Source organism: Peromyscus californicus, unplaced genomic scaffold (assembly GCF_007827085.1).
Source record: "Peromyscus californicus insignis strain IS unplaced genomic scaffold, ASM782708v3 Scaffold_11__1_contigs__length_118956290, whole genome shotgun sequence".
Classification (NCBI taxonomy): Eukaryota; Metazoa; Chordata; class Mammalia; order Rodentia; family Cricetidae; genus Peromyscus; species Peromyscus californicus.
In genome coordinates this window covers 100,375,497-100,399,583 of record NW_026294402.1, presented here as the reverse complement: position 1 = coordinate 100,399,583, position 24,087 = coordinate 100,375,497, and the positions used below count along the sequence as shown (strand labels likewise).

Genomic DNA, 24,087 nt, shown 5'->3' with positions numbered 1-24,087 from the left:
CTCCACCTTGTCAGATTTGGCAGCCTGGGGACTTCCTCAGCCTTTCAAGACCTGACTCAGGCCAAATATGGTTTTGTTGGTTCAACAAAGGAAAGAATTTTAGGACTAGCTGGTGTGAAGTGCAGTTATGGTTTTATAGGAAGAAAGGAGTTCATAAACAATAAAAGCATCGTCGAGAGCATGGGTGTGGGCTTCTCTAAGACGGAATTGTAGAGAGTAAGACACACCCCCATGTGGGTTTGGGTTCCTCAAAAGAGCCACAACTAACTATAACATTAGCCATAGAGAACATTTGGTGGCTTTCAAGTTGTATCTCGAAACCTTGCTGAGGAACTGTCTCTGCCTCCCCTTCTTTTCTGTGTTAGGTGAGACTGTAGGGCAGCTCCACAGACGCCATGCATGGATTATCGGATCACCTCAAACCAAGAGCCAGGAGGCTTCCCCAAGGGGTTTAGTTCCCATCCTTTCCCTGTAAATTAATGGGCTTTCTGGTGAGATTCCTAGATAACGGGCAGGTTTACGGCTCCGAAGAGAGGAAGTCTGGAAGCACTGTTTAATGTGCTGAGCTTCGTCCTTCATGGCTGGCAAGAGTTTGCACCAGGCTCCAGGGTGGGGAACCCTTCTTCTCTCAAGTCATCATTTTCCTGCTCTGTCTGTCCTGCCTCATTGCAAATCTTTTCCACATTTGTTTCTGATTATAAATGGTCTCAATATAAAAGTTTTCCTATGACAGAGATAGTTACGTTATTTTTCTGACATTGGTTGACGTGAATAAGAAGCCTTACAGTATATCCCCTTCATTGCTGATATATTTTACCACCTCAGAACTATTTATATTTCCTTGACATTTTGGTTGTGAGCCTAGCCTTTAATGGCTGAGCCATCTCTCCAGCCCCAACAATTTGTATTTCCCAGGATAAAACATTCTTATCTACAACCTCTTCAAAAATGATCCCCTCTTCCCAATCTCTTCCCCTGCTTTTCTAGTAGACCTGTGCCAGCTCTCACACCTCGTCCTTCACGCCATGTTAGATAATTGTAAACATCTCCTTGTCTTTGCTCCACTCTGGGAGCCCAGTCGTTTGCTTTCAGCTCCCTATATAAAGCAAGATCTTTACCAAACCCACTGGGTTTCCAGTGGACACTCTTTGCATGGGCTGGTGTTTTGATGTTTGCTTTCAAAGTCTGTTTTCTATTCTTGGGTTCCAATAGCTTTATGTCCTGTGATGGTTGCCGTGTGATCTCTGTGTTTTCCACAGTCTCTTTAAGTACCTTTCATGTCGTTTACAGCTGCATTCAGACGGTCTTATTGCCTCATGCCTGTGAGTGCTGCATCTCTTTGTGTTACATCCTGCCTCATCTTCCTGGGGTTCTTGCTTTTATAGTTAGATATTTTTATCCTGGTATTACTTCGATGGTGGTTCTTTTCAAGTGTATGAGAGATTCTCATGCACCTAAAGATGTCCCTGAGGAGTGGCTTTGCCTTTCCTTCTTGAAAAAAATTATTTATATATATATATATATATATATATATATATATAAATTCTTTGTATATACAGTGTGTTATGTATGATGCATGTTTGTGGGGTGTGTGTGTGTGTGTGTGTGTGTGTGTGTGTGTGTGTGTGTGTGTGTATGAATACAGGCATGCATGTGCCTGACACGGGATGCATGTGGAGGTCACAGGACAACTCAGGAGTCAGTACTCTCCTGCTGTGGCATGTTCATGGCAGTAACAGTAATCCTAAGACAATGGGTTCCAGGGATTGAACTCGGGCCATCAGGCTTGTGCAGCGAGTGCTTTTAGCCACTGAGCCGTCTGGCCAGGTCATTTTGTTGCAGTTCCTTGCTTTTTTTGTTTTTTCATAGAGTCTCACTTGGTAGTTTAGGCTGTCCTGAAACTCACTATATAGCCCAGGCTGATTTTTCTAAAACTAAAATCAACAGTAAAGCCCAGGAACATGGAAAAAAGAGATGACATAGTAGTTACTTCTGAGTTGCTGCCTGGACAGAGTGCTGAAAGGCAGTACTAGTTCATGTGTGCTTTTGGCTGTGATGAATTCAGTAGTTAATTGTTACCGTGTGTATTTGCTACAGCTCAGAATTAGACTGTAGGTGTCCTGTTTCCCACAGCATGGGCAAGCAAAGCTATCCACATTTGACTGACAGACTGCAGAGAGATCGTTGATAGCACCATGGCTCCTGGCAGCCTACTTAACCATTGGATTCAGTATCAGCTGTAGTACAGGTTGGATACTTTTTAATACTCTGTTGGATGGATAATTTTTAATACTCCATTGGATTGTTGAATTGTGTGGCCCCTAGAACAATGTCTGTCATATAAGTAAGTATTGAGTATTAGTTGGTCTTTCATTTTCTTTGATTTTTAGAGACAGGGTCTCACGCAGGCCAAGTTAGCCTAGAAATCACTGTCTAGCAAAGATGACTTTCACCACTGATCCTCCTGTCTCAGCCTCCCAAGTTCTGAGATCACAGGTGTTGACGGCACCTGGTTTGTGGGATCCTGTAGCTCACACCCAAGACTTTGTGCTTTCTAGGCAAGCACTGTGCCAACTGAGCCATATCCTTAGCTCGCTCTTCCTCATTTCAGGAATGGCCCTGTATCCCACCCATCATGGTTGCTCAAGCCAAGGGATCTCACACATCATTCCATGCTATTTTAGCTCAATGCAAGGTCAGAATGTGTTTTCCTTGGTTCCCCACTCCCATCTTACTATTGCTGGTGATACTCAGTATGTCAGCTCATGAAGGAAGCTCACCCAGCCTTGTGAGGCTTCTCTCTGTGTGTAATTCTTTTTCATGAAACCTTGCTTTTCTGAACTTGGATCTTAAGAAGTCAACCATTAGCAGATGTTTGGTGAACGTCTATTTTGTGCTTGACTGCTGGCTGATAAACAGGACCCGTTAACCTTGACTATACTTCCTACCATACTAACCCAGGCATGCTTTTGATTTAGCTACAGCTAATAAATATCACTGACGAATATTTTTTATTGCCTCGCTGGTCCTCCTGGGTTTTGTTGGACAGATTTCAGCCTCGCTGATGTCATTATTGGCTTTTGTGAATTGTATTGGTTTGGCTTTTGTGTATTTGGTGAAATACAGAAAACAGCAAATTGGAGAGAGGTCGCCTCTTTCCAGACTTAGTGGGATCAGCTGGAGTCAGAAGAGATCGCCTGGGTTGGTTCCCGTTCACTGATGCAGAAGACAACTTAAAGAAATGATTTCAAGTAAGATTAAAAAAAAAAACCCTTCGATCCTAGATAACCTAGGGCTTTCAGACACATTAGGTAAGAACCCTTCCTCTACAGAGAACAGGGCATTGGACCGAGCTTTGCCTGGAGGGCAGCAATGGCGCAGTGGAGGAAGCGCTGGACTAGGGCCTCTGGGGCTGGAAGCGCTCACCCTTGCCAGGCTTCAGACATTCCTCTGTGAGAGGGGATGGGAGTACTGTGAGCTTCACGCATATGTTATGAGGAGTTGGAGAACCAGTGGCCGTGAAAAGACCTCAAGGGGTGCAAAACTGTTGGACCCAGACAAGCCTGTACATGTGCTGAGGTTAGGAAGCATGCTGCTAACACTGCGTAAATACATCAAGAGTAACAGTTTCAGGGCTCTTCACACAAACCCCTTTACATTCATTCAGTGATGCGTTGGCTTCACTGCCGGTCTTTTTCTTTGCTCTAATAGTATTTATTTTTTCAATGTATGTATCATATCTACACATGTTATTGAGTCTTGGGTATACAGAACAGAATCACCTTACCGCCACCCAATCCACATTCTCATTCATGAGTCCTTGCAAGAAGTTGTTTATTAATAAATAAGTCCTACAATCTACTCATGAAAACTGGAATTTTAATAAATTCCCTCCTAACCCCACTCTCTCTTAGACCTGTTCTGGTTCATGCACAGACCCTCGCAGTATCTCTTCAGAACAGAACATTTGTTACGACTGATGAACCCAACTACCATGGTACTTCATCACTCAAAATTCATAGTTTGCACTAGGACTTGCTCTTGGGTTATACATTCCATAGGTCTGGCCAGGTTTGGAGTGACATTTGTCTGCTACCACAGCATCATCAAACTCAACATCTGTAAAACATCCCCTATGGTCATCCTGTTCATCCTTTGCCTCTAGCTGATGGCAGCCACTGATCTTTTAACCATCTTTATGATTTTCCAGAATATCATACAGTTAGAACAGCATATTGTGTTGCCTTTTTCAGATTGGGCTTTTTCTTGCTGGCAATAAACATTGATTTTTCTCTCTGTCTTTTCCTGACTTGATTGCTTGTTTCTTTTGCATAGTGAATAATGTTCCCTTATCTGAAGGTACCAGTTTTGCTGCTCCTTTGCCGGATGCCCCAGTTGCTTCTGGGTTTGACAATTGTGCCTGAAGTGGCTGTAGCACCCAGGGACAGGTTTTCCTGATGGCATTTCCATTTATATTGGTGCAAATGCTGCAGCATTAACTGGTTCTTATTATAGGAGTGCTTTTAGTTTTACATGAAACTACTAACTGGACCTGCAAGGGCTGTGCCACTCAAGAGTCTTCTTTTCACTTGAGCATTTCCCTGATTTATTCTTGTTAACATATTTGAGAACACTGAAATGTCTGTGCCTGTGTGTGTGTGTGTGTGTGTGTGTGTGTGTGTGTGTGTGTGTGTTTTACTATTTTAAAGGAAGTTGATGTTGTGCTTTTGTGTTATTTATTTCTAATATATCATTAATTCTTAATTAAAAACGATTCCTTCACATCATCTACTGCCATAAATTAATAAGCAAAGAGATACTGTTGTACATACCCCTTATTGTCGTAAGTTTCAAATAGTGATAAGTGTCAGATAGGGCTCAGCACTGAAACTCTGTCACCTTGTGGTGGGGAGGAACAACAGCACCTTGCTGTGGGATGGGCTGTATGTCAAATGTGTTGCTCAGATTGGTCAATAAATAAAACACTGATTGGCCAGTAGCCAGACAGGAAGTATAGGCAGGACTAACAGAGAGGAGAAATGAGAGAACAGGAAGGCAGAGGGAGACACTGCCAGCCGCCGCCATAACAAGCAGCGTGTGAAGATGCCAGTAAGCCACGAGCCACATGGCAAGGTACAGATTTATAGAAATGGTTAATTTAAGATGTAAGAACTAGATAGCTAGAAGCCTGAGCCATTAGGCCAAACAGTTTAAATAATATAAGAGTCGTGTGTTTATTTTATAAGTGGGCTGTCGGACTGCCGGGCCTTGGCGGGACCCAGAGAGAAAACTCTCCAGCTACAGCACCTCCAGAAAGTGAAGACACCCCCCCAGACTCCCTCTACCATTGGTAGACACATATCTAACAGAGATACACACCCCAGACTCCCTCACCACTGGTAGACACATATCTAACAGAGATACACACCCCCAGACTCCCTCTACCACTGGTAGACACATATCTAACAGAGATACACACCCCCAGACTCCCTCTACCACTGGTAGACACATATCTAACAGAGATACACACCCCAGACTTCCTCTACCATTGGTAGACACATATCTAACAGAGATACACACCCCAGACTCCCTCACCACTGGTAGACACATATCTAACAGAGATATACACCCCAGACTCCCTCACCACTGGTAGACACATATCTAACAGAGATACACACCTCAGACTCTCTCTACCACTGGTAGACACATATCAAACAGAGATACACACTAAGAGGCTCACACAACAGTGTGTAAGCTAATGTTGTTTATAATAGAAAAAAACTAATATAACCCAAATTATTCTCACAAAAGGGATTAACGAACTATTTTGTGTAAATACATAGACTAACACACAATAATGTAAAATGAGCAATTACAGCTTTTGAACTATAAATCAATCCCCAAAATCTGTAATAATGAAAAAAATATAAAATAGCACACATGGCATAAACCTATTCATTTACAGGTGGAGACCAAATGCTTAGTACATTTTTACATGATTTACACACATGCCTCTCCATCTACTGAGATAGAAAACACTAACAACTGGCTATCTAGATGAAGAATACACATAGTGAAGCATCGGTTCCTGGTTCTGGGCTGGGGAGATGGCTTGGGGGTAAAATGCTTGCTATACATGCATGAAGAACTAAGTTCTGATTCAAGAGTCCATGTAAAGCCAGGAACGGGTATTTCACGCCTTCATTCCAGGACTGGGAGGTAGAGAAAGGAGGATTCAGGGGCCTGCTGGACAGCAGCCTGGTCAGTCAGTGAGCTCCAGGTTCAGTTAGAGACCTGACTCATAACATGGAGAGCCATGGAAGACGATACCTACTGTTGACTTCTGGCCTCCACATGTGCGCACACACATACACACATGTGTACACACACGTACACAAGTACACGTACACATGTCCACACAGACATGGTTCGTTGCTTTATCTTGCTACTTTTCTGTAATTTTGAGACTTTCCAAAACAAAAAGACAAAAAAAGAGGTCAATGGTCAGCCAACATTAATGTATGTTGTTTCAAAGTACAAGCATACAGCATTTTTAAAAAATGATTAACAATTTTAGGTGGTGCTGCCTGAAAAGGGAGATGCTTGGAGGGAGAGAAGGCTTCATGGAAGCTTCTGAGGGTGATGAACTCTTCACCAAGGTGAACATATGTGACTTTCTCTTTCTTAAATTCTACTGGTAAATTCTACACATTTTCCTGGATATCTATTTCACAAGAGAAAAAAGGTATAGACATTGTGTGAGGTATACAAATTCTTTCAAAGAAAAATTGCTATTCACATGCTGAAATGGTTATTTTTAAAAAATTGGTTTGAGGCTAGCAAGATGGCTCAGCAGGTAAAGGCACTTGCCTGATGTTCTATCCCCAAGACCCACATGGTGGAAGAGAACCAACTGCCCCAGACTGTCTTCTGACCTCCACCTTCATGACATAGTATCCCTCTCCACATACACAAATGAATAAAAAAAAATATAAAACTAGCAGGGCAGTGGTGGCACATGCCTTTAATCTCAGCACTTAGGAGGCAGAGGCAGGCAGATCTCAGTGTGTTTGAAACCAGCCTGGTCTGCAGTGAGTTCCAGGACAGCCAAGGCTGTTGCACAGAGAAACCTCTCTCTCTCTCTCTCTCTCTCTCTCTCTCTCTCTATATATATATATATATATATATATATATATATATAAAACAAATTTTGCTTTGTAACAAGAAGCAAAAAGGAGCTTTTTTTTTTTTTTTACCAAGTAAGTCATTTACATGAACTCAATTGGGCAGAAGGCACCTGCCATAGACAAAATCTTACCAGTACTTTACACTTTGCTTCTCATGGAGGCGGCTGGCAGCGTCTCCTGACTCAGTCTTCCACTTCTCAGAATCCTCCTCTCTGCTTATCCCGCCTATTCTGGCCAATCAGCGTTTAATTTATCAAACAATCAGAGCAACACATTCACCACATACGGAAAGACATTCCCAGCACTTCACTATTGAGGAATGTTGTTCAATGTTTTTGATGAAACTTTCAAAGGCAAGAAAAAAGTAGTCAGATTTCACATTCTCAAACTGACTTTTAAAAATTGATATTTGGTGTGTGTGTGTGTGTGTGTGTGTGTGTGTGTGTGTGTGTGTGTGTAACATCACTACGTGTGGACAGTTTTACTTTTCTTTAACCGTTTTTAGTAGTTGTCCTAAAGTTTATAAAATTTATTTACAACCAACCCAAACCACTTTTAGATAGCACTGTACTGCTTCATGAGTAACGGAATACCTTATAAAACAAAATAATCCTAATCCTTTCCTGTGCCCATTCTAACATTACATCATTCATTTTACATTTATATAAGCACACTGTGTTTATATCTGAGTTTATTTAATCAAATGCATCATGGTTATTGTTACTTTGAGCAAACTGTCGTCTGTTAGAACAATTCTCTGGTGCTTCTTTTTTTGTTTTGTTTTTTCATATAGATCAGAACAATGCTATTTGCTTGCTGTCCTAAGAAATTCTTTTAATATTTCTTCAAAGCAGAAACTGACAGCTAATCTCTTACCACTAACAACACTTTCCTTCACTTCTTGTCTGAGAATCTTTTTTTACCTCTGCGTGTATAGTGAAATGATTGATAACCAAGTTAACACACCCGAGGTCTTCCACGGCTAGCCATTCTGTGTGCAAAGAGGATAAAAGTCGTCGATATATTAACCACAGTCATCGAGCTGTACATTAAACATCTCGACTCGCCCATTCTTCCCATGTGTGGATTTATATTCTAAGCTTAGGTTTTCCTGTCCCTCGCCAAGTACCCTCATCAGCATTTCCCTCTTCCCCCTCCCCTCCTTTTCTTTTTCTTTTTTTCTTAAGATTCCTCATATAAATGAGATCATGCAGTGTTTTTCTTTCTGTGTCTGGTTATTTAATGTAATCATCCACTGACAGAGTCTTTCCACACCCCCTTTTTTGAAGGATAACTAGTATTCCTCTATATAACATTATATATAAATCCATCACACTTAAAAAAAAAGTCCACCCATTGGCCACAGCCTAAGCTGCTCCTGTATCCTGAGCTATTAGGAATAATGCTGGAGTGAGCACGCGAGGGAAGATATGCCCAGGTGGTGACCGCACTCCCTTGGCTGTGTCCCGAAAGGGGCGTCTCTGGGCTTTTATGTTTAACTCCCTAGGTGTCCCTGCACTGCTTTCCACAATGGCTGTGCCGATGCGTGTTCCCAACAACAATATATATGTTTCTTTGATCACCCAACATTTACTTCTTGCTTTGGTAACAACCACCCTAACAGGTGGGAGGTGACATCTCTTTGAGTTTTGATTTGCATGTCCCTGAAAATTAGTGATTTTTTCCCCACATACCTGATGGCCATTTTTATCATCGGAGAAATTTCTACCCAGTACCCCGGTTCTTTTGACCCATTTTATAATCAGGTTGTTCATTCCGCTGTCACCACCAGCCTTCAGGCTCTCGGAGAGTGAACTGTGAGTTCTTTATTTTTATATTAACCCCTTACAGGCATGTAATTGACAAATGCTTCTTCCGCTCCATATGAAAGCTGTCTTTGTGTCCTGCTGGCTGCTGCTTTAGTTTGAAGTACTCCAATTAATTTGTTTCTGCCTTTGAAGGTTGAACTTTGATGGGATAGCTAAACGCCATTGCCAAGGCCACTGTCATAATAACTGTCCCCTGTTTTCATCTGGCCTTGTGGCTTCAGGTCTGCTACTTAGATGTATCATTTCAAGTTGACTTGTGTATGTAGTGTGAGTAAAAGGTCCAATTTCATTGTTTATGATGTGGATGCCCCATTTCCCCAGTTTATTAGAGAGTCAATCCTTTCTTGTTCTGTCTTCTTGGTGCATTCTCCTTAACATTTTTGTGGGGAGAAAGGATTTGAAAGCGATAGTCTCACACTGTGGCTCAGGCTGGCAATGAAGTCACTGTGTGTGCAGCCCAGGCTGACCTCAAACTTGTGGCAATTTTCCGGCCTCGTCTTCCCACAGTGATGGGATTGTAGGTGTGAGCCATCATGCCCAGCTATTTTCTTCCTTCTTTTGTTGTTTTTTTGTTTTGTTTTGTTTGTTTGGTGTGGGGTGTATAAATTGTGTGTGTGTGTGTGTGTGTGTGTGTGTGTGTATGCATGAAAGAGCAATTTATATGTACATGGGTATGCACACATGTGTGTGAGGATGCAGCAGAGGTCACAGGCGACATCAGGTCCCACTCTTACTCTCCACCTATTCCTTTGAGACATGGTCTCTCATTGAGCCTGAAGCTGTGCTGGTGGCTAGTAAGTCTCCAAAATCCCAATTCTTGTGTGGATTTTGCAAGGACCTCATGCAAGGATTGCGGACATGCAGGTGGCCATGGGTGGCCAGGATAGCAATCATGTGGGTAGCCACGAGTAGCCATGTCTGTTTCATTTGTTTGTTTGGTGCTGGGGTTTAAATTTAGGTCATCATGTTTGTGTGTCAAGAACACTCACCCACCGGGCCATCTCTCTGGTCCCTTCTTCATTTTTGAAGGACAACTTTGCAGGATGGAGCATCCTCTCAACTCGAGATATTTTATTTGTGCTCTTCTTGCTTTCATGGTGTACTGGCTGGTTTTATGTCAACTTGCCATAAGCTAGAGCCATCTGAGTGGAGGAAGCCTCAACTGAGAAAATGCTTCCTTCTAGTAGGCAAGATGGTATTTTCTTAATTAGTGATGGATGGGGGAGAACCCAGACCATTGTGGGTGGTACCACCTCTGGGCTGGTGGTCCTGGGTTCTATAAATAAAGCAGGTTGAGCAAGCCATGGGGAGCAAGCCTGTAAGCAACACTCCTCCATGGCCTTTGCTTCAGCTCCTGCCTCCAAGTTCCTGTCTTGCTTGAGTTCCTGTCCTGACTTCCTTTGATGATGTGGAAGCCACATAAACCCTTTCCTCCCCAAGCTGCTTTGGTCATGGTGTTTATCACAGCAATAGGAACCCTAACTAAGACACATGTTTTGAAAGAAAGTTACATGTGTGTTTTAATCTTTCCTCTTCTGTGAGTGAAAAAAATTATCCCTTTGGTTTCTTTCAAGGTATCTTCTTTATCTTTGATTTTCCTGAAGTTTGAGAAATAACATTCTAGTGTGATGTTTGGCATTTAATCTGCTTGGTGTGTTCTCTGTGGTTCCTGTGATATTTGTCACTAATTTGGGGAACATTTCACCATTTCTTTAAATATTTTTCTGTTTCTCATTCTCCTGGTATTGTTCCCCTTTCTGCAGTCATGTAGTTCTTCAACCTCTCGTCTTCTCCTTCCTCCTCCTCCTCCTCCTCCTCTTCCTCTTCTTTCTCAGTTTGGGAGGTTTCTGCTGAGATAACTGCATGCTCAGAGGTTGGACTAGTCTAGCAAGCCCACCCACGGCATCCTCCACTTCCGTTGCAGCGTCCCATTTCCGGGTGGAGACACTTCTGGTCCTTCACTGGCCTTGAAGTGTCTGATGTGTTCCTTGGCTTTTCTTGCTGCTATCTGTACTTTCAAATTCCTGGGCTAACTCCATCATCTCAGCTGTGTCTGAGTCTGGTTTAAATGTTTGCTGAGTCTCTTCAAGTTGTGATTTTGACCTTTTTATTTTGACCTGTAATGTTCTTGATAGTTGGATATGATACATGGGGTAAAATGAATTTCCATAAATAGGCATTCAGCAATTTGGTGGTCGATGGGGATGGAGGGGGCGTTCCATAGTCCTGTGGTTATCTCTTAGACCTGTAGAGAGCCTGAGCCTCCAGATGGCGAATTTAACTCATATTCTCAGCCCTACCTCTGTAGGGAGGGACTGACTAGCAGGAGTGGGCAGGTACTGGGGCCTTCCCATCTCCTGTGTGGATGGCTAACAAACGAAGGCTCAAGGGGCTGTGGATGGATATTTCCTTTTCCCCAAATGATTAGGCTTGGGGAAAATCCTAGGAGGTGAGAAGATCTAAAGATGAGCAAAATGCTCTTTTTATTGACCAGTCCTCTGAGATTTAGCCCAACTAAATTTTTCAATACTTTTTTAGTTGACTGATTCTGATCTGAACATTTTGTGCCTGTGTTCCTCTCGGACTGCTTCTGTGTTTCCAGTTTCGCAGTGGACAGTTACTATCTAATGGATTTGTGTTTTGATAATTCAGTCCCTGGTGCTTCACGTAGTCAAGCCCTAAAGGATTCCCAAAGTCTTTGTTATTGCTGCTGACGTCTGCCTGCCTGTGAGTCCGTCTGTCTGCTGTAGTCCTGCAAATATTCTACCACTGAGCTATATCCCCAACCTCCCTGCTCTTTAATTTACCTTTTGTTTTTGAGACAGGTTTCTTGTTAAATTGCCTAGGCTGGCCTTAAACTTACTCTGTAGTCTAGGCAGGCCTTGAACTTGCCTCAGTGTCCCGGAGAGTTGAGATTATTGACCTACACTACCAGGTCTGCCACTGTTTTTGGCTTTTCTTTGTTTTCTTTATTGGATTATAGAGGTTAGATGAAAGAACACTAAACTGTGGGCCTTCTGGACGCGAGGCTAGAATCCCTGCTTCGTATTGGACACCTAGGGAAGTGGGCAGCATTGTCTAGCATCGCGTAGCCATTTAGATATGAGCAGAGCCTCAATCACAAAGCTTTGGAGTTCACATTCTTTCCTCTCGGCCAAACACCTTAACACAGAAAAGTATGGATTTTACAAAGTGACAAGGTCACCTGATGACTTTGCTTGAGTATGATCAGCTTAGGAAACTTTATGAGATTCTGAAAAGTGTGACGTTAACAATTAACTTGCTCGAGCATTTTCTTTAGCATCCCTGAGGCCATATTCATTTATCTCGTCATGTGCCAAGGATTTATCCTGAAGCATCTTAACATAGACCCAAGGCCCCTTAGAACTTTCCCTTTGAGTGGGGTAGGAGTAGAACCACTTGAAGAAGGGAAATGGCAGCGCTGCTGGGGGTTAAGGAGGAAACAGCCACTTATCTTTAACACCCTGGCAAAGAGCCAAGGTTTCTTCCAGTGAAGGCGCTGATGATGCACTTCTGAAGAAAAAGAAAACCAGTGCTTAGAACTGAGATGTCCTGCATGCCTCAGTTAAAAAAAAAAAAAACAAAAACAACCCAGAAATGACGGTTGTCTTAATGTTGCCAGTGTTGCTTCTCCATTCCCCTGGGCTCTAAATTATCTTATTTTGTAGATGTGGCCTGGATTATGAATTGGCTCATGTTTGGCAGAAGTCTCTCTTCGACCTCTGATTCCCAAAACCTCAAGAGAAGGCTTGGTCAGGTTCTGAATACTCTGGGCTTGGAGCCAACGCTTGGGTGACCGAGCTAGCTTCGCAGCTATAGCATAAGTAAGACACACTCATACCATCACTGTAGAAATTTTACAAAGACTAGAATTTTTAAAAAACTATTTCATATCACATAACTTCCAAAAGAGCCACATTAACCTTGGCTTGCTTGATTCTGAATGGATGTAACAGAGCAGAATACGGATTAAAGAGACCCACATTTTTTGTGAGGCAATCAGCGCTATAGCAGTATGGTGAACCGTGCTGGAAATTCAAATTTTATGCTAATTACTCTGTCTTTCTCATTCTTTCTTCATATATACTTAAGCAATCAGATATTTTCAAAAAACCCATGAGAGAATCTGGTCATCTTTGGTGGCACACCAACATATTAATCATGGGCTACAATAAAAATAAACCCATTATCTTTGCCTTTTTTACTTGGGACTGAAGGCAGAGGTGAGCCCAAGCTTGGACTTGAAGATCCTTTCCATTGCTTGTTTTATCATAGTCCTACACACACACACACACACACACACACACACACTTGCTTCTTACATACACTAGTAATTCATATGCAGATGATACTTACTGTGGGCATTCTATTTTAAGGTATAGCTCCTTTAAAATGAAAAGGTTGGCTTAAAATCACCTCTTAGGAGCCCAATTCCAGCCCACTCATTTCCACTTGGCTAGGGCTGATGATTGACAGAGCTTCCAAAGTGTGAATTGTCTAGACTCTTGTGAAGGATTGAAACAGAGTCCCATAGTGGAGAATGTCAAGGGAGAATGGAGCAGGCGGGGAAACAAGGATAGAATTCCTCAGTCAAGAGTCCTTTTTCTGAACACGTGAGATGTTAAGCTTGAGGGAAACCCTGAAGTGGAGTGGAGTGAAGTGAAGTGGCCATAGCTGGTATTGTGAATACACATTTGGGTAGCAATTTAAGCTGGACACAGAAATATTATTCGCAGCTAAAAATGCATCAGCTCAATTTTTTAAGTGGGAAAATGATGAAAAGGCCCTCCATGTGCTCATATTTGTAATGTATTTAATTCGGTTTAACTCCATGATCGGTGTTCTAGGGTGGCTTTAGGCCAAGCTGGGATTGAGACCCTTGCTCTGTGTGGATCTAGGTAGATGGACACAAATTAAGTTCCTCATTCTAAGGAGTGAGACTTCCATCTTCCATCAAAACATAGCTCATGTTTCTTCTTCTCTCAGATTTAAGAATAAAGCACAAATCATTGGAATCCACTTAACTGTCCATCAACAGATGAGTGGATAATGAAAATTAAATTTATAAGATATATTATATATAGAAATACTATTCAGGTCTATAGAAAAATGAAATCACAAAATTCACAGGAAAATGGATGGACTTAAAATGTATAATATTAAGCAAGGTCACACATTCTTAGAAAAATAACTTCATGCTCTCTTTGTATGCAGAATCTAGCCAATAATGTATGTATATGTATAAACAAATGTACTTATGGGTACAGTTTAACATGAAGAAAAGAAAACAAGAAAGACAGATAATAAGGGGTTGAAGGACTGAATGCAGGTTATGGACACGTTATGAAAGGATATAATTGTTTTCCTAGTTCTAATTTTGTCATGAGTTTTTGTTTTTGGTTGTAGGTAAGTGTACAAAATACATTCAATAGTGAAAGTACAGACTCCAGTATGAAGTTGCAAAGCTTCTGTTCCAAATGTCTAACTGTATTGAGTTGTATAGTCTTTGGGTCTGGTTAATTGCAGTGCGTGATTTTATTTGCAAATTTTTAAATATATAATCTAAAATTAAAAATTAAAAAAAGAATATATAGAGAAAAAATAGCTGCACATGGCAGTACATATAATCTCTGGAGGCAGAGGCAGGGAGATCTCTGAGTTCAAGGTCTGTCTGGTTTACATAGTGAAACCCTGTTTCAAAAATAAAAATAAAAATAAAAATAAATAAATAAATGGCAATCGTTATCTATCTAACTAGGGAGGGAGGAAGGCTCAGTCATACCACAAGGGCACATGCTCATTTATGTTCATAGCAGCATTATTTGTGATAGCCAGAACTTGGAAACAACCTAGATGCCCTTCAACTGAAGAATGGATAAACAAAATGTGGTACGTATACACAATGAGGTATTGCTCAGCAGAGAAAAATAATGACATCATGAGGTTTGCGGGAAAATGGATAGAACTAGAAAAAATCATCCTGAGTGAGGTAACCCAGACTCAGAAAGACAAACATGGTATGTACTCACTCATAAGTGGATACTAGATATAAAGCAAAGGACAATCAGACTACAACCTGCAACTCCAAGGAGGCTGCCTAGTAAAGAGGACCCTAAGAAAGACACAGGGATCGCCCAATGACAGAGAAATAGATGATGAGATCTACATGAGCAAACTGGGGGTGGGGTAATGGAGGGCAAGGGTCAGGGGAAAAGAGAGCTTAGGGGAGAGGGAGGTCCCAGCTGGATCAGGAGCAGTGTGGGAGAACGGAGAGGGAGACACCATGATGAATGAAGACCCCAGGGGAATAGGAAGAAGCAGAGTGCTAGAGAGCTCCCCAGAAATCCACAAAGATACCTCCACTGTAGACTACTGGCAATGGTCGAGAGAGTGCCTGAGCTGACCTGCTCTGGTGATCAGATGGCCGAACACCCTAACTGTCATGATAGAACTCTCATCCAGTGTCTGATGGAAGCAGATGCAGAGATCCACGGCCAAGCCCCAGGTGGAGCTCTGGGAGTCCAATCGGCAAGAGAGAGGAGGGATTGTATGAGCAAGAGATGTTGAGACCGTGGTTGGAGGAAGCACAGGGACAAGTAGCCAAACTAGTGGAAGCCCATGAACTGTGAACCAATGGCGGAGGAGCCTCCATGGAACTGGACAGGGCTCTCTGGATAAGTGGGACAGTTGATTAGCTTGAACTGTTTGGGAGGCCGCCAGGCTGTGGAGCCAGGACCTGTCCTTGGTGCATGGGCTGGCTTTTTGGAGCCTGGGGCCTATGCTGAGACACTTTGCTCAGCCTTGGTGTAGGGAGGAGGGGACTGGACCTGCCTTGGCTGAGTCTGCCAGGCTGGACTGACTCCCCAGGGGAGACCTTGCCTTGGAGGAGGTAGGATTGGGTTGGGGGGGAGGGCTGGGTGGTGGGAGGAGGGAGAACGGGGGAATCCGTGGCCGATATGTGAAATTAAGTTAATTATAAAAATACTATAAAAAATAAAAATATAAATAAATAAATGGCAATCATTATTTAGGGAGGGAGAGGGGAAATCAGGATTTTTAACCCATACCCAGAATACAAAGGGTTTACTATGAAACACACCTGTACATTCATGTTGGGAGGTTTAGCAGTTTTAGACCGTATCACAATGAACAGTGCCCTGTCATGGCAGGAGCAGACAGGGTCCACTGGGACATGGGCAACAATGTATCCGCTGACTGTTCAATGTCTCGTTTCCGCAAGGTCTGAGGGCCAGGATAGCACATCTCTAAGCAAGCTTCATTTTCCTCCAAGGCACCTCACAGACTAGACGGCCAGTGAACCTTACTTATCCCTCACACCCTTTTCACACCGAGTTTATTATATAATTTTGTCTGTGGTCATCTCTGTGAGTCCTGATTCACAAATAACGTTCAAATGATTTTCCATGTTTTCCTTTTTTAGCTTTAATGTTGGGGATTTTTCAGCCTAGGACCTGAAAATCTGAAAATGCTGCTGATTTTGTTGCTGACAGTGATTTGTTTCCGTGTTTGTGTGAACCAAGATGATTCTGGTAAGAAAAAATGGAAATAGTTCCTTTCCATTATACACACACACACACACACACACACACACACACACACACACACACACACACGCATGCACTCAACAGCTGGTAAAGAGTGTAAGCTGTTTAAGTGAGGATATTTGCTTCACAGTGCTTGATTTCAGTGGTAGTGAGGATGGGGGCCAAGGTTTTGTCTTTTTGTGTTACCCTGTATTCTTTGGAGATCTTGAGCTACTGATACAATCTATGAAAGCTATCATTCTGTCCTTAATTCCGCCTACTCTAGGGAATTCTGTTGTTAGGTTAAGCACTGGAAAATTCACTATGTCTTTAATTATCTTGACTTGAAATGTTGCTTTGGCTAAATGTGCAAATTTTGCTGCAGTTGCAGCATGTTGGACTGTTACTTATAAAGGCATGCCTGTGTTTATCCTGGAGAAAGAGCTCCTAGCTGTCACTGTCAGTAATTTTGGTCAGTAACTCAGGTCCAGTGAAATGAAGTTCAAAACATCCTCTACCGCCTCCTCCAGCCCTGCTTAAGAAGTTGATGTATGTGGGCCAGCTCACATCCAGGACCCACCTACACTGGCTTTCATAGCTTTCACTAGGATCCTGACCTTGAAACAAGTTTAGTGGATATAAACTAGACTTAGCCCCTTAAAATATCATCATTTGATGCCTCTCTGAGCCTTAAGCTTTTAAAGAAGAGTCGATCTCCACCCCCTACCCACAATTTCATGGCTTAGACATAATAAAGGACCTGGAACTGTCGATTGCTAATCAGCCACATGTCTTTCCGACACAAGATAAAGGAGCTTCTGCATGAATAGAAAGGTCACTGATAGTCATACATCAAGCTGTCCCGAGCAGGGCTCTCTGAACTACCCAGCCTTCCCTTGGAAGCAGATCCTGACTGGCCCTCTGCTCATTCTCCCCCTGGATGTTGCTGGCTGTGTGATCAAGGGTAGAGTCTCAGATTGCTGGGAGTGAGGTCACTTAAAGGGTGAGAAAGGACCGATTGATTTATCTTCTGAGCTTTAGTCAGATGCTCACAGAGATCGAATGATGGAGGCCAGGGCTAGTTTCCTAGCAATGGAAGAAAAACCCCAGGAGTTATTATGACTTGATAGCAATTTATCTAGTAACCATTTGTGATGAAATCTTAAACTGAGGAGATAGCCTGGGCATTTGCTAATCAAGCCTCTTTATTTTGAAGTAGAGGAGACAGGCTCGTGCATATTGACTGACTTGATAATGCTCATAGAATTAGCTGATGATTGGCAGGCTTATCACTTAATTCAACTGCACTGCATTTTCTCTGATAACACACACACACAACTTCTCCATCTGCCTTTATGATAAAGTAGTGGAAGTTCAGAGATCAGACAAGCAGCTATCAGTAAATGAAACTAGTTTGGACTCTGATTTTCTAGAAAATAAAAATATAATTCCAGAGCCTAGCATAGTGATGGGCACATGCCTGTAATTCTAGCACTTGGGAGGTGCTGGTAGGAGATCAAGAGTTCAAAGCCAACCTGGGATACATAAAACTATGCCATTCATATATATGTATGTATATACACATATACACACATATATGTTTGTATGTGTGCATAATATATATTATAGACATATAATTTATGTGCTATTTATATATAGTTGATTGTATATTATAATGATAGCACATGATATATATAGATATATAATACTAAAGTCCTATACAGCTAGCAAACAAATTGTTAAAGGTTTTTATATTCCAACACAAAATATGTTTTTAATTGAAACCAAGATTAATCCCATTTCTCACCTCAAATTCTTTGCTGCTATCATATTTCATGTATGAGAAAATAAATTTGTCAATCTTAATGCTCATTCATATGACTTGCTGAATATATTATAAATAACTTTCCCACAGATTAAGCAAATCCTGTGTATTTGTGATATCTTAAACTTCATCAATTCAACACTTTATAATACAAAAACGATGTTTACAAATCGATCAGATAACCTAAGGCATTGCTTAAGTGAGAATCACAAGGAAAGACTTTCAGGTTTCGTCATTCAAACCAATTTAAAGGAGTCTGATGTTTTTACTCTTTACTCTTTGGGGGTACACTACCCAGCTCCCAAATAAATACATAGAGTCTTATTCTTACTTCAGAATGCCCGGCCTGTGCTTGGCTTATTTCTAGCCAGCTTTTCTTAAATTATCCCATCTATTTCTATATACCTTTCTTTCCTTCTTACTCTATGGCTGGTTGTGTAGCTCAGTGGCTGGCCCCTTGAGTCCTCCTCCTCTTGCTCCTTGATCTTTTTTCTCTCTTTCTCCTATTTATCCTCTCTGCCTGCCAGCCCTGCCTATCCTCTGTCTTGCCTTGCTATTGGCCATTCAGCTCTTTATTAGACCAGTCAGGTGTTTCAGACAGGCAAAGTAGCACAGCTTCACAGAGTTAAACAAATGCAACATAAAAGAACAAAATACATCTTAGAATCATTAATGTTCCACAGCATAAACAAATATAACACATCTTCAACTAATATTCTACAACAGTCTGATTCAAATGAAAACTTTCAGTGTATGCGTGTGTATGTTTAATGCCAACTGTGTGTGTATATATGTGTATGTGTGTATATACACAGTTGGCATTAAACACACACACACACATCCCCAGTTATCTAATTCTTTGCCAAATGATGCTCCTTATTGCAAAACTTAGCAATGAGAGGTTGTATAAAGCACTCACACCATGAAGCAAACACTTCTTTTTCCTGAGAGATTGTGTATTGTTAAGCTATTCTGTTCAGGAAGGCACTTAAACAGAATTCAAAGAAAAAACTAAGTTTCTGTTCACACACACACACACACACACACACACACACACACACACACACTCTCTCTCTCTCTCTCTCTCTCTCTCTCTCTCACACACACACACACACACACACACACACACACACACACACACACACACACACAGTTGGCATTAAACAGGGCAGACAATTTCTAAAACTTTTTGCTATGTTTATGACTTTATAGGCCCCAAGTATGCAGATGTGGTGTTTCTGGTGGACAGCTCTGATCACCTAGGGATGAAGTCCTTTCCTCTTGTGAGAACTTTCCTCAACAAGCTGATCAGCAGCCTCCCCATAGAGGCTGACAAGTACCGTGTGGCCCTGGCCCAGTACAGCGATGCTCTCCACAACGAGTTCCAGCTGGGCACCTTCAAGAACAGGAACCCCATGCTGAACCACCTGAAGAAGAACTTCGGGTTCATTGGTGGGTCCCTGAAGATAGGGAACGCCCTGCGAGAGGCTCACAGGACCTATTTCTCTGCATCCACAAATGGAAGAGACAGGAAACAGTTCCCCCCAATCCTGGTGGTGCTGGCTTCAGCCGAGTCTGAGGATGAAGTGGAAGAGGCTTCGAAGGCCCTGCGGGAAGATGGGGTGAAAGTCATCTCAGTAGGGATGCAGGAGGCTTCTGAGGAAAACCTGAAGGCCATGGCCACATCCCAGTTCCATTTCAACCTCAGGACTGTCAGAGACCTCAGTTTGTTTGCCCCAAACATGACACAGATCATCAAGGACGTGACTAAGTACAGGGAAGGAATGGCTGATGACATTATTGTAGAAGGTGGGTGTCCTTGCTTTATGCTGCTGTGATAAAACACCAAAAGTAACTTGGGGAGAAAGGGTTTATTTTAGTTTTCAGGTTTACAGTCCATTGTGGAGAGATGCCAGGATGAGCATTCAGTCAAGAACTGAAGCAGAGACCATGGATGAACACTGCTTGCTGGCTTGCTCTCTCTGGCTTATTCATCTACCTCTCTTAATACTCCTACTTGGCTAGGGGTGGTACCTACCACAGTGGGCTGGACCCTCCTACATCAATTAGTGATCAAGAAAACGCTTCATAGACAAGCCTACAGGCCAATCTGATAGAGGTGGTTCTTCGAAGTGTGTCAAATTGATCACAAATCTTAATCAGGACAGCAGGCTGAAGCTGCATGCGTAGGACCAATATCAAATGATTTTGAAAAAAAATATGGGAAGAGGGTTAAAATCCTGTGAATATCCCTTTCCTCCAATGGGTGGCATTTTCGGGTATTAAATATCTCAGTATGTTCAAGAAGATCCAGTGATTGTGGCTAATTTAAAAAAACCAAACAATAAATCCCACAGGGCTTAGTTTTCTATGGCATACTTAGCCCCAGACCTTTTAAAATCCTACAGCACCCTCTCCTTGCCACCCAGATTCCCCTCAGCCACCTCCCTGCGTTCTTGCTGCCATTTTATTACTGGCTCACTAAAAACAAATTTGTTTCTGGAGAAACTCAGCTTCTGAAACCACATAAAGAAACAAATGGCAAGGCTAAAGCCAGCCTCTGACAATCCAAATCCTATTCTGAAGCAAAGAACTAAAACGATATGGCTGCTCCAGTGCCAAGCAGCCTTGTGTAGCCAGAGTGGGGTCAAGTCTCCTGATTTCCAGTCAGGTAACATACACCCCCACATTGCCTATCCTACTGTTTGATTCTGAACTAGCTTCTGAGTTCTTCAGTCTGTCCTCTTGGTTAAATCAGTTTGAGATGACCTACTGATAATACAGAATAGGTTTTTTTGGTGGTAACTTATAAAAATATCAATCTTTACTACTAGTGTGTTTCCCAAATAATTGAAAATACAAGTGTGCACATTATCATCCTTTGCATTATTTAGAGCTGTTGAACATAGTGGAGATGATACTTAAATGTTTTTCACATTTAAAGCTGGTCTTCATTGGATGAATTTTATGTACTAATCTCCATGTTAAGTATATTGTATCATTTAATACCTATGCCGACTCTAAGGTAAACATGATGTCTCATGTTATAGATGAGGGAACTGAAGCTAGGAGCTTAGCTGAGATCTAGTCTTTGAACCGGGTCCCTTTCCTTTCAGCCTCACAATCATGCCATACCTTCTTTAAGTACACAGCTGAGTTCTGGTGTGTGTTCTGCATGTCTTATGATGCTCAGCCGAAGTGCCGACCCTCCTGTTACAATCATGCTCATTCATTCCTTTCCCTACACAGCTTGCCAAGGCCCTTCTGTAGCTGATGTCGTATTCCTGTTGGATATGGCCATTAATGGCAGCCAGGAGAACCTTGACCATCTCAAAGCATTCCTGGAAGAAAGTGTCTCTGCCCTCGACATCAAGGAAAACTGTATGAGGGTTGGTCTGGTGGCCTACAGCAACGAGACGAGAGTGATCAGTTCCCTGAGCATGGGTATCAATAAGACAGAGGTCCTGCAGCACATACAGGACCTGTCTCCCCGTGTAGGGCAGGCCTACACCGGGGCTGCCCTCAGAAAGACCAGGAAGGAAGTCTTCAGTGCACAGAGGGGCAGCCGGAAGAACCAAGGGGTGCCTCAGATTGCTGTACTGGTGACCCACAGAGCTTCAGAGGACAATGTGACCAAGGCAGCTGTCAACCTCAGGCGTGAGGGAGTGACCATCTTTACCATGGGCATCGAGGGGGCCAACCCAGACCAACTGGAGAAAATTGCATCCTACCCTGCAGAGCGGTTTGCCTCCAAACTGAGCGACTTCTCCGAGCTGGCCACCCACAATCAGACATTCCTGAAGAAGCTGCGGAAGCAAATCACACACACCGTCTCTGTCTTCTCAGAACGGACCGAGACCCTCAAATCTGGTAAAGCCTTACTCAGAGAAGGCTACTCTACAGCCTTCTTTATTCTCGCCTTTTGAGTGTTGTCTATAAAGAAGGGACTCGGGGGCTCTGAGGTAGGTGAGCAGAATGAATTCCTAATTTTAAGTTTAGGTAGGTACTGGGAAGTACAGCTTGGAGGACACTAAAATCTACTGAAGTGTGAGCATGGGCCCGCAAAGAGGGGTTTCCTCTTTAGCATGGCTTTAATTGGGCTGGTTACTTCAACATGTCCTGGAGTCATCATTTCTGTCTCCTCCTCCTCTGCTGATTTTCACTCTGCCTCACCAGGTCCCCTGATCTCTCCTGTACTGTATTCTTATTTACTTTGCTCTTCCTTTAACCCCCAGGGCCAAATTAGAGAATAAATGGTAAACATGACTTGTGTGGAAGACAAATTAAGTGACAATCTATTGCCTTCAAGTTTAGAGAGAGAAGGGTCTGCATATTTACATGTACATGATGGTTGTTTTATACATGTGCACATATATACCCATGGATGCTCTATAAATATTTTCATATCTGTGTATATGTAAGCATATTTGTATATATTGTGCAACAATTATTTATAGTTTATTTACTGTGTCACTGTATCTCACATTCAAGGTCATTGACAACATCCCTCCTGGATCTCAGGACTAGGAGTGGGCAAGAAGTAAACAGTTTTTTTCTAGATGATAGGAAAGAGAACTCGCATGCTCACAGTACCTTGTTACAAGCCATCTATTCCACAGCATATCACTTTCCTCTGAGTATTACTAATGGAGAAAAGCAGCTTGCAAAGAACAATTTCTAGTTTTCCTACACATAAGTATTTATCCTTATCCACGGCAGAGAATTAGGGTTCAGTCTCAAACTGTCAGAAGCAATTCATTTCCCCTGACTAATGCTGAGCCCCCATCCCAAGCTAGGAAAGCAAGTCTTTGGTGCCCAGAAACCATCCCCATCTTTCTTCTGAAGGAGCTTCTCCTTCCTATCTGCACTCGTTTCTCTTTTACATTTGCCCTGAATGATACATTCAACTTTCTGGTTCTGTTTTAGCCTGTGTGGACACAGAGGAAGCTGATATCTATCTGCTCATTGATGGTTCAGGGAACACCCAGCCCACAGACTTCCATGAAATGAAGACCTTCCTGTCAGAGGTGGTGGGCATGTTCAACATTGCTCCTCACAAAGTACGGGTCGGGGCCGTGCAGTACGCCGACACCTGGGACTTGGAATTTGAGATCAGTAAATACACCAGCAAGCCTGACTTGGGAAAGGCCATCGAGAACATTAGGCAGTTGGGCGGGAACCCCAACACAGGTGCAGCCCTGAACTTCACCCTGAAGCTGTTGCAAAAAGCAAAGAAGCAGCGAGGAAACAAAGTGCCATGTCACCTTGTCGTTCTGACCAACGGTATGTCCCGGGACAGTGTCCTGGAGCCTGCGCACAGGCTGAGAGAGGAAAACATCCGTGTTTACGCTATCGGAGTCAAGGAAGCCAACCAAACCCAGCTTCGGGAGATAGCGGGAGAGGAAAGGCGAGTTTACTACGTGCATGAGTTCGATGCCTTGAGGGACATAAGGAACCAGGTGGTTCAAGAGATCTGTGCTGAAGAAGGTAGGGATGATTCGGCTTGACCTTCAGACGGCAGCTCGCAGAGGGACACTGTTAGTCGGGGGTGACACACATTTCTAAGTTGGGATTATTGACCTGTGTGATTATATTTTCTCTCCAGAACACAGCAAAAACCCCATGGTAGTGTAAGTTAATATCTGAAGAGTGACAGAGGTATTTGGAGGGATTCTCTCTAA

General features: G+C 42.6%; 1 protein-coding gene across 1 annotated transcript in view; it reads left to right on the top strand.

The window, feature by feature from the left end:
* The first annotated feature begins 16,523 nt into the window (after positions 1–16,523).
* The window catches only part of Col6a6 (collagen type VI alpha 6 chain), a 103,921-nt gene continuing 96,357 nt past the window's right edge, over positions 16,524–24,087 (top strand). Inside the window, exons 1-4 of the mRNA XM_052719030.1 lie at positions 16,524–16,587; positions 19,619–20,215; positions 21,656–22,276; positions 23,333–23,893. Of these exons, the coding sequence (XP_052574990.1) occupies positions 16,524–16,587; positions 19,619–20,215; positions 21,656–22,276; positions 23,333–23,893 (1,843 nt within the window). The remainder of the gene's footprint in view (positions 16,588–19,618; positions 20,216–21,655; positions 22,277–23,332; positions 23,894–24,087) is intronic.